The sequence below is a fragment of the Ceratina calcarata genome, unplaced genomic scaffold, assembly GCF_001652005.2.
Source record: "Ceratina calcarata isolate Rehan_Ccalc_2016 unplaced genomic scaffold, ASM165200v1 scaffold400.2, whole genome shotgun sequence".
In the NCBI taxonomy this organism is placed as follows: Eukaryota; Metazoa; Arthropoda; class Insecta; order Hymenoptera; family Apidae; genus Ceratina; species Ceratina calcarata.
In genome coordinates, this window is record NW_017163423.1 from 367,763 (window position 1) to 378,755 (window position 10,993).

The 10,993-nt window shown below is 40.3% G+C and overlaps 1 protein-coding gene across 6 annotated transcripts in view; it reads left to right on the forward strand.

The window, feature by feature from the left end:
• Window positions 1-10,993, forward strand: part of LOC108626467 (uncharacterized) — a 94,662-nt gene that overhangs the window by 78,829 nt on the left and 4,840 nt on the right. For 4 of the 6 annotated variants that reach the window (XM_026814830.1, XM_026814828.1, XM_018027140.2 and 1 more), the window contains exon 2: window positions 8,159-8,382. In XM_026814830.1, coding sequence (XP_026670631.1) covers window positions 8,159-8,382 — 224 coding nt within the window. Of the gene's footprint in view, window positions 1-1,239; window positions 1,634-8,158; window positions 8,383-10,636; window positions 10,988-10,993 lie in introns of those variants that run through there. The other 2 variants (XM_026814831.1, XM_018027141.2) reach the window with 2 other exon arrangements.

Consider the following 10,993-nt stretch of genomic DNA (forward strand, 5'->3'; position numbering starts at 1 on the left):
CAGTAGTTCTAGTGTTAAAGTTCCCTTTTTAATTTACTACTTCACTGTTTCCTGATCGAATTCTATATTTTTTATTTGTTTACAATATCATTAATTAATACATCATCAATTGCAAAATATCGCGTATTTGTATGGAGGTCGAAGGTCGCTCATATGTCTATTGCCGATTCCATTGCATTCGGATATGTATAAAGAGAAAGAAATAAAAGGTCGAGGAAGGTCGGTGTCCTCGCATCGAACCCTTCTATTGTAAGAGACTATAAAAGACCGAGACAATCGAGAAGAACAAACTGCAACGATTACGTTTTAACGGGCACGCGTACTATGAACCCCTGCAGTCCATATTTCAGAGAAAGCACGCGTTTTTGCGTCGACGGTGCGCGCCGCTTCACGGACACACCCTACATCCGGCCTTAAAGCTGCACTCTCACAGACGTATTGTATCTGGAGAAACTTTTTGTTGATGTTTCACGTTCTCGGCAAAAGTTCCCGACTGTTTCTTTTTCAACATTGTTGTTGGTAACAGAAGTTAGTCGTTGCCCGTCTCAAGTTTGGAGAGGCAAATAACAATGAAAAATGAGACGCATGCGTTGATGCGACATAACGAAAACAAATGTTCATAAATATTCGCTAAAAGGTACCATCCTCGGATTTCAATTACTTTTTAATATCTCAGTAATTGTTTCATAAAACTTATAAGAATATCTAGAATAATGAAAACGCATAATCATTTCAAATATAAAATTATTTACATACATAGTTCAAATGAACGTTATACGAAATTAAAGTCTACATAAAGAATTGCAATACATCGGTTTTAAACTATTTCATATTCAATATTTATATCAATAGATTAATGTATCAGTTAAATGGATTAACATTCTTTTTCCGGTCTCGATAAACGTATGCCTACGGTAATATGAAATAGAAGGGGTTCCACAGCGTAACTGTTATTTTCAAAATAAACCGAGGCACGTTGACGTTAATTAAACAAAAGTTTATCACCCAGGTCGCGCAGGTGAGTACGCGGTTTTACGATACGCTCGTAAAGGCAGCCTGTATCTTTTCGCTCATTAACTCGCCTCAACAATGAGCGTGGGTGTTGCCGTAGTACGTCGAGGTCCCTTTCCACCCCCATCCATCCACACCCTTTCAACCAGAGATCGGTACGCGTGCGCGACGACCGACCGCCGAGGCGGGTTCGCGCGTAAAATCCGCGGCGGTCAGTCGCGCGTAACACGGCGCGGGGTGCGGTTCGCCGTTCACGTTCGACGTGTCCAAGGCGAACGTGACGTGCTCCCTCTGTCTGGCTCACGTCCAGACCTCGCTGATCTCGTGGCGTACGCTCGCGTATTCACGCGACCTCGACGTCACCGGTTCGCGGTCAATGATCACCGAAAGCGATACACGTAATCTCGCTCGGATTTTAATACTCGCGCTGCGCGTACGTTCGCACAACTTGCCCCGAGGTCGCCGAATGCGTCACGAGGCTTCGTCTCGCGTGTAGAATGTGGTGCGTGCGAGGATAACCGGGTACCGAGAATGTCGTTCGCGAGGAGCCTGTGCGCCTCGTTGCTGCTGGTACTGACATTGTACCAGGTCATCGGCCACGTTCACGCCAAGAACGATAACTGTGAGTAATTTCTAATTCCACGACTCTTTCATACGCGTCCGGAGTGAACGTCCGCTCGAGGGTGTTCCGTGGTCGCGCGGAGCGGGAAGGGGAGCTTTTACACTCTGACGTTTGATCGACAAGTGGTTGCTAGAATGATACAGTCAAGGAAAAGTTGCTCTGTATTTTATATTCATGTATGTCGCATTAACTAAATTCTGTTTTCACTGTTCAATCTAGAGATAATGTGAATTAGATAAATGAGTATATTCATCTGCTTGTAACGTTTATGTTCATTCTGCTAAGTGATGAAATGATCACTATAACAGTTATTGTTGTGAGTTAAGCCGTTGACAAAGAGCAGCGGTCTTTATTCATAGAGGTAGAAATTTCTTCGGATCAGAGACAACCGGAGGGAAAAGCAGTCTGGGTCATTATGTTCGCATTATGGAAACAAAGCTGGTTTTGAGTCTATTATAGAGTTCTTTCCATCCTCGTTTAGATCTACGTACATACATGTGCACTTAGGGATGTACTCGTCTTAGCATTATCGCGTACCGTAATTCTGTAAAGACGGTTTAACCGCGGAAATAGTCTCTTTACAATGAGCCGAGATTAACAGCTGACGATCCGACGCGACATTCGGATGAATTTTGCTCGGAGATTACGTGATCGCGGTATTTCATCGTAAACAAAGCACTTGACCGTGTGTACATACGTACGTACGTACGTACGTAGGAGGTAGAGGAATGAGTGGCCCGATTCAGGGGCGATCTATTCAACGAGATTTATCGCCGGCATACGCGACAAACAGATATTTGCTGCGGCTGTATTTGCGCGTACTATCTCTAACAATACGCGTTCGATCCGTCCGATATGTAATGCGAAATATGCGAGAGAAAATAACGAGAGCAAAGTAGAAAATTTCCATGTGCGTTCCATGCTTTGTCATCTTAAAAATCTTTTGCACTATACATATAATGCGGATTATATTGTATAATAAAAAAATATTTTTGCAGTGTCCACTATGTGATTTTTGTAGCGTTCGCGAAATACGAATTTAACAGCAGAAATACTCTTATTGATTAAAAAATGAATTTACTTTATAAATGAAATAATCTTAAAATCTATTATTTCAATTCTTCTTCTAAAGTAGCTAAGTAGTTTACATCGATATATTATAGAAAGTCTCCTCTATTTGTTGATTAACAAATGAATCTTCACGCCCTTTTAGTTTTCACGTAATACCTCATTTTTTTCGATAATCATACATTATTACAAAAACCGATATTTTTCGGGAACGTTACGTGATAGAGCAATTTCCGGACTTTTTTTGGCATGAGAGACTCTTTATATAAGAATCACTTAATGGATATTGGCATAAATGAAAAATCTGTTATGGCGCACTGTGTTATTTCCAATTAATGTATCTTTAGTATCAATAACAGGGCCGTTATTAAGCTCATTAAAATATGTACCTTTCCGGCTGCATATTAAAAACCAAAGAGTGAACTCTAAAATAAGTATTATTACCATCGATTTACGTTTCTGATCTAAAATCTGAAATAAAATCTAAAGTACCTGTGAGTGTTAGTTATACATATATAATTACTAGACTGCGGACCTTTTTGAAAAATAAACCAGTTGTAATATTAATGTAGAAAAGGAAACCTAAAGAAGAACTTCTTTTGTATTTTAAGAATCCTAATGAACTTTCGCCTTTCCAAAGGGATGCATAATAATCCGAAAATCTTTCTATTTCTTATTTTAGTTCTTATTATTATATCTTATTATCTTTAGAAGTTGATTCTGGAAAGCTCATATTTTACATTGCTTTTGTCAGAGTTATCAGTAATAATAAACAGAGGATGAAACATGACAAAAGCTACCAAATCTCGAAAAGTCAAGTAACTACCTTAATTCAGTATTTCTATCTGAACGCGTCACCCTGTGGCCTATATAATAATCGGCGCCTCACATAGTAAAACGCGCAACCAACAGAGAATCCTATATCTATAAAAAGTGCTCCCGGAGCGATCTCCGGCGAAGCTGTTCCTATCAGATCGCGCGCAGCCCTCGAAACGATATATCTCGATGGCGTAAGATCGTCGATCACGAGGTTCTCGAAGGGGTACCGTCCGCGCATTCAGCAGCGATAACATTGTTTCCGTCGTATTCCCCGCGTGCCCGTACCAGATAAAATCCATGCTCCCGGGTAGCGTCGTCATCGTCGTCGTCATCGTCGCGAGAGGCTCTCCTGTTCAATCGAGAAAACTTTGTTGGCGCGGCGCGGCGGCCGGTATCCGCTCGCAGCCAAAGTGCTTTTCGCGACTTAATATGATAGCGCTCAGTTCCCGCTCAGACGAGCCGTGCCACGCTCGAAGAGAGAGAGTAATATTGATCGACGGAGGGAGCGGCGAGTTTACATCGTCCCAAGAGGGAGAGCGAACCAAGCCGAGCCGAGTGGGAAGGGTGGCCAGAGCGCGAGGGAGAATCTCGCTCGAGGGTGCCGCGAACCAGCGAGAGAGAGAGACAGATAGAGAGAGAGGAAACAGGGGAAGGGAGTTGGTGGTTGCTGGAGGGTCGTAGGGCTAACGCGCACGACCATGGCCAAAGGGTGCACCCTTTTCCTTTTTCTCTCTCTCTCTCTCTCTTTCTTCCTACCGACTTTTTTCTTTTTTCGCTCTTCCTCTATATTTCCATTCCCCTGCTTATTTCTTCGCCACGCCGCTGTTCCCCTTGCCCGGTTTGTTTTGCTCGCGACTTTCCGTGGGACCCGAAAGTTCTTTGTAGTTCCGTCTCAAAGTTCCCTTTTGAGAGGTCGTTTCTTCATACGGCATGCTGCGGCCGATTTAATTTTTTTCCTCGTTCTTCCTTTTGTTGCCCCCCCCCCCCAACTCTTTCCCTTGTCACAGTCTTTTTCGCTCGCTCTCTCTCTGCTCGTATTCTTTCTCACAGCTCGTCCGTTCGGTTTGTTAGGAAATTTTATCATTTTATTTATCCCCCTTGTAGATAGTCTCGCGGTCGCTCGAGCGATTGAGTACGGAGGGCGAGAAAACGTAATTCTCGTCATGGAAATAGCACTTACGTTCTTCAGCTCCTCCAGTTTCACGGATCAGAGGTCAACTTCCGGTAGAGAAACTTTTTCCCCGTGAGCCGAAAATTTATGGCCGTCCACGTCGCGGTTAACGTTGCTGAAGCGAATTCACGAATACGACTTGCATTGTCGCGTCGTTATCATTAGCAACGGGCGAGCGCTGGATGTACATAAGCACTTCTGCGTCAATTGTGCGTCGCGACTCGTATACCGATCAATTATGACCAGCTATGCGCGTGAATCAAACACCTGTTAAGTCTCCACGACTAACGAATATGATTAATGTCATCACCTATGCACAATGTGAAGTGCTGGTCGTTTATCTTAAAACTAGAAACAACATAAGGATGATTAATGAAGTGGCTTCTTAATTATTCAAATGCGACTTATTTCTTTATACACAGCAGAACGACGATTGTACGATAACTCAAGAAATAAATATTGTTCTACTGTCGAAAAATCGATATAGTGATACGATCCGCATGGTTCAAGATAAACAATCATTTCTCAAACATTTCACGTTAATAATGGCTTGACATAGTTTCATCGGGAAGATGGGATTTGATCGGGAATGCTCTCGGCCCATATTCGAGTAGAGGCTGCAGCTGCAACCACGCCATGCAGAAAACTATCTCATGGCCGCCGTAGCATACGACGCGATGTTGCCCGAAGCAACGTGAGCCAACGAAAAACTTTTCAATCGAGTTTCTTCGCCCTCTCGCAGTCTTTTCTATTTTCGCACCCGTCCGGCCGAAACGAATCCTTGCATCGCGTCGCGTCGACGTCCTCGTCCCGTCGCGCCTTTACCGACTTTCATCCGTGAAATTGTCGTGGGGCGCGAGTTTTATCGAATTCACGAATTAATTCGCCCTCCCACGCGCGCATTACGATTCATTTGCTCCGTGAGTCGGGGGACGCCGGAGACAAAGTCGAGAAGGGAGGGAATAACTGTGTTGCGTAGAAATTGGAATTGCAAGCAGTTTCGCAAGTAAGCGAATCAAGAGTTTGACACTTTCTATTTTACGCCAGAACACATTTTCGGTTATTTATTTTGTCTCTTATTTAAAATAAAAATATGTGAATTACACGTGTTGTTTATACGTTGCACCATTATTAATTGGTCATCTCATTACTGGTTTATTTTACTATAAACTATAAATAATATTACTAATACTAAAGTATTTTACTTTAAACTATTTTACATATAAAGAGTTTAACAAGCTAATGGAACAGTTAATAGTTGTTTCTAAAAGCAATTAAAGAAAAAGAGGTAGACTTTTGAAGTGATTCTAAAAATTCCCAGAATGTTTCTTGTAGTAAAAATCTGAAGAACGAATGAAGTAATCATGACGAAATTGTAGCTTTCTCATATACCCTAGAACTATATTTCTAAAGCAAAGAATATTATTATGAATAATTACTGAGTCGAAAAAGAGTGAAAATAGCTTTTACCGTTTTATCAATATTCCTTTAACGCGATGAGGTATCCGAGAGATCTTTGCTCTAAAATATTACGTAATCAACTCGATAAAATTAATTTATGGATTTTTCGAAATTTACTCCTTACTGAGGTAAAGCATTTTTATGTACTTTTATGTACTTTTCAATGTTTTTCAAGTTTGATGAGTTACAGATTTGGTTTACTCTCACAAGGGTTGCCCATATCAACTTCAGGATTTTACCCTAATCATCCACTAAAACCTCCCTTCTGTTTTACACATTTTGAATCCTATGTACGATAATTAGTGAAGTCGTGACGGGATGCTAGTTGATTGTACTTGTATTTAATTTTACAATTGTCATGGTATTGTATACATAATTCATGTGGCAAGTGAAAATTGATTTCGCCACAGTGTTCCCGGGAAAATACGAAAATTTTTATTACATATGGAACGAATTCGTTCACGGACGATAGTTTTCAACCAGAATTTCACAAGTTCCATAAAATGAATATTGTGAATTCCATTTTTCATGCGTAAGTAAATGCAGTTTAACCAGGAGTCTGAAACTGTACCAGAGCACTGTGCTTTTAGCGCGGGTAAAATCGATTTTGGATATCGTCAACCGGCGCGCCACTTTAGGGGTATTTAACTCGATAGTCGACAGACTGGACGTCTTGCGCGTCGTATCACGTAACGCGAACACTTAGGCAACGTTGGAACATCTTTTTTTTCCTTATCCCTCGATATCGCGTGGAATTCAGCAGACCGAAATTAAATCGCGAGCGCATCGAATTCAAGGCTATTATCCCGGCGATGCGCGAATCAATCGGTCGTCAATCGATTGGATAATTCGACCTGGCTTGCCAACAGCCGGGACAGACACCGGGCCCTCGTTGTCTGGTGCACTTGGCTGGATTTAAAAGTCGATAAAATTGTTCCTTATCAATGCAACCAGGTTACGAGCACTGAGACGTGGCACAATCGTCATTCGCAGTCCATTTTACTCTCTAAGCGAATCGCCGAAAACGTTTTGAAGGATAGATGAACCGTAATTGCATACCATTAACCGATTGAAAACGAACCATGAAAACTTAATAAGACAAAATACAATTTTCCACTTGACAATTGCTTTTCTACTTTTCGACGAGTGCATTTCGTATAAACGCACTTTGGGAGTTAATAACTTTTCTGTTTAATTAAATAAGAAAAACCAAATAATTTTGTCAAGATGGTGCATTTTATTTTGATATACTTGCGTCACAGTTTTTTGTATCTATGCGTAATATTAATTAGCGTAGTGAAACGTATTTAGTAAACTATACGAGTGAGAAATTCATATTAATGCAATATTTATTTTTTCTGACGTTTGAAACAGCGAATTTTGTGTAGTTATCTCGTTTTTAGTTCATATGAATATTATTCATATACGTGGACTGTTTCTTCTCTGATATTTGCAAGTGCGATTTTTCTGTAATTATCTCGCGTTTAGAACGTGATAATTATCTCGATGAAACTAGGAAGAATGGCGAAATGGAAATTTTTAAATGAATATGAGCAAGCCATAATTACTATTTTTAAAATCAAGGGACAGTCGAATAGAAAAACTGGAAAAGAAATTAATTGTTCTGATTGTATGCTGCACAGTAACTTGGAGAAAATTATAACGAGAGAACCAGCTACGAATGGAAATTAAAAAATAACAAAGCGTAAAACAGAACAGTCACAATTGAACCAAAAAACATTCGATCGATCGAGTACATTTCAAATTGTTGTAAAATTTCAATTGCTAATGACAAATGAACGTTGTATAACAAACGTTGCGTGTTACTGCAAACGGTTTTTTTATGAAACTACAAAAAAGAATCGATACTGAAGGCACAGTGTATTTACGTGAGTTTATAGGAATTTCGCCCGCTGTGCATTTACCAAACCGAACTATGGTTAGAGGGTTCAATTGTACGTGGCCCAGCTTAGTAATCTCACTTGATGTACCTTTTCTGATTACAGTTCAGATAAACGATGTGTGCAGTAAGAATTACATGCGAGATGTGTACAGGAAGATAGACGGTGCCGTACTAATCTCGCAGCTCGAGAAAGACGTCGACTGCACCATCACCTTCCAAACGCACAGTATCCTTCAGCGGTTCATGCTCCGCTTCGACCAGCTGCAATTGGATTGCAATGACCACCTTTACATCTACGATGGCGCGCACGCTGTCAGCAGTTACAAGGTAAGTCCCGCGCTCTTCATTCAATCTCAACCAAAAACAGAATGGCTGAAATGAACTCATAGAGTGATGCTTTTCACGTGAAATCACATAACCATAGCATATCGAAAACGGATAGCGAATTATCGAAATTATAATCTGTGCGAGCTTTGACCATTTCTGAAAATGTAAATATGTTTGTACAATCGTGTTTGTCGTTTTCGAATAATAGTTAAGATATGATTAATTTATTTATTCTTACGTGGCAGACGTTTGATAATCTTTACGTATTCGTTAACTGGCAAAGGTCATACAGATGTTCGGTTTTATGTAAGTTGTTTTATCAAACAACCTTTTAAATTACTTTATCGAGTAGATTAAATATTATAGTGCGGAATTTCACTAAGTAAATATTTTGATATTATGCTAAATGTTTGTAACCATGTAATAAAACTCAGAATGGAACTTTAACATCATCTTCAGCGAATGGAGTTTCAACTATCTTCGGCGAAATGGAATGTGTACATATACTTTTAAATATACTTTTAAAAACGGACTAGTGGAAGAAGACACGCTATGTTCGCATAAGTATTAAGCAGTGATCATTCATAATGCATAATCGCGACCAGATCGCCACCGGAGGGTAATGATCAATTTAAAGTTAGCTAGGTACAAAACGCGGTTTCTTCTACTCGATCGACATCACCGAAGCTTAATCGTCGCAATCGATCAAAAGATGAGGCACTAATTACGCCAGAAACGACATTATTTTTCCATGATTACCGCCTGGGACAATGGCCTCCCCTCGATCCGGGGGTCCGAGTTTCATTCGCGTAGACCATTTTAATGTATTCCTCCCATTATAAATTCCGGGCCATAACCGACGTCTCTGCTGGAAACTTGCGCCATTAATCAAGATTCGTCTTGCGACGAAAAAGAAAAGGTTCTGCTTCGTTCGCCAGTTCCTTCCTTCACCTTCCCCGATCGCGACAGGGTGTTTCCGTTCGAAATTATTCACCGATCTAACGTGATTTCGAGAAACAGTCTCGTTGCTCTTCTCTTTTATCCACTTATTTGCACACAGAACCCTGAAGTGAATTTGTGCATTACTTGTTTTACTGAATTTTATTACTCTACTCTGTAAGCATATGCTTAGTACCATAAAGATAATTATAGATGTATTATAGACATTTCGGGTTTCCTGAATATGTTAGGTAAGGCCTTCTGAACAGTTTACGAAGTAGCTAGGTAGTTAACGTGATTTAGCTGCCATATGTGTTTAGGCACTCTGCTATTAGATGTTGTTAGTACGTCTGCGTATTCCTCATAATCGAGGCATTAAAGACGTTCCGTGTGCCCTAAGTACTTGAGAAACTTCATGCGATCTAGATACTTTAAGTGCTCTATATATTTTAGACATCTCCAACGTCCTAGATGTTGTATCCGTTCCAGATATTTTAGCCGTTCTGGGTAACCTAGATTTTCGAGGCACCTGGAATATCCTTCACCGTGCTGATATCTTTGTCCCACTGAATAACTCAGATTTCTGAAACATTCGTAACTCGCTTTGCCATCAGTTTTTAGACGGTTCCTGCAGGGCACACAGCGCAAGTCTCTACCAAACATGAATATTTATAAAACAGAAAATTGTACATCGCATGTACGATATCCAGGACCGTGATAAAGTTAGTTAGTTGATAGTTTTTTTTAAGAAATGTGTTTGCATGAATTAAAAACTTTTACGCACGTGCTAGCTTTGCAACGCGACCGAATGAAAAGGCCGGCGAGTTTGCAGTTTGAGAACTAAAAGCTCGGCCGCGTGGGCGGGCGTATGAAAAATGAGCACAAGTTTACGTATTTTTTTTTTATGAATTCAAAGCCCTATAAACGTAGATTTGTGCTTGTTCCACGAGTGAGTCACGCGATATCGCAATTTCTCAGGGATTAAAAACTTTAATATCCGAAGAATAATTCCAGTTGTATTTTCAGATTGACCCAGATATTTTAATAGCGGATCATTAAAATCCTCGCGCGTCGAACGTCGTACATGCACTCTACGTCCTTATGTAAAGATTAATGATATTTCTTGAACTAACATTATGCATATTTATAACATATAAGAGAATTCATAGAATAGTGTAGGAAGATAGCCGAAAAGTAACGCAATTTTGCATAACGGCTGCTTAAATTTAATCCCTATTATGGCCCGCGTAATGGCCCGCTAAGCGTGTCCTTTATTACCACCCTTGCACCGCCATTTCTCTTTTTTTTTAATCAGTTCTGATCCTCTTTCTGCGTTTCTCTTTCTCGGCGAGGAAGACCTTAATTTCTCTCGGTGTTTACTGATTGGATCGAGCCGCCCGTCAAAAGCGGATTTCACTTGGAAATGCCCAGAATGCGATACGTAAACGAGAAGAAGTTACTTCGATAATGTGGCAAACTAGATTCTCCCGGAATGTCTTCATTTAAAAAGAAAAATAGAGGCAGAAATATGAGTACCGCGATGATTTTATAATACCGTACAATTTAGCTTGGAAAATGTTTGAACTCGAGTTTAAATAAAATTTATTTCACGAAAAACAGAAATTTACATGTCTTGTATGTTTTGCCTTCCCCGTATTACATATTTTTTTAC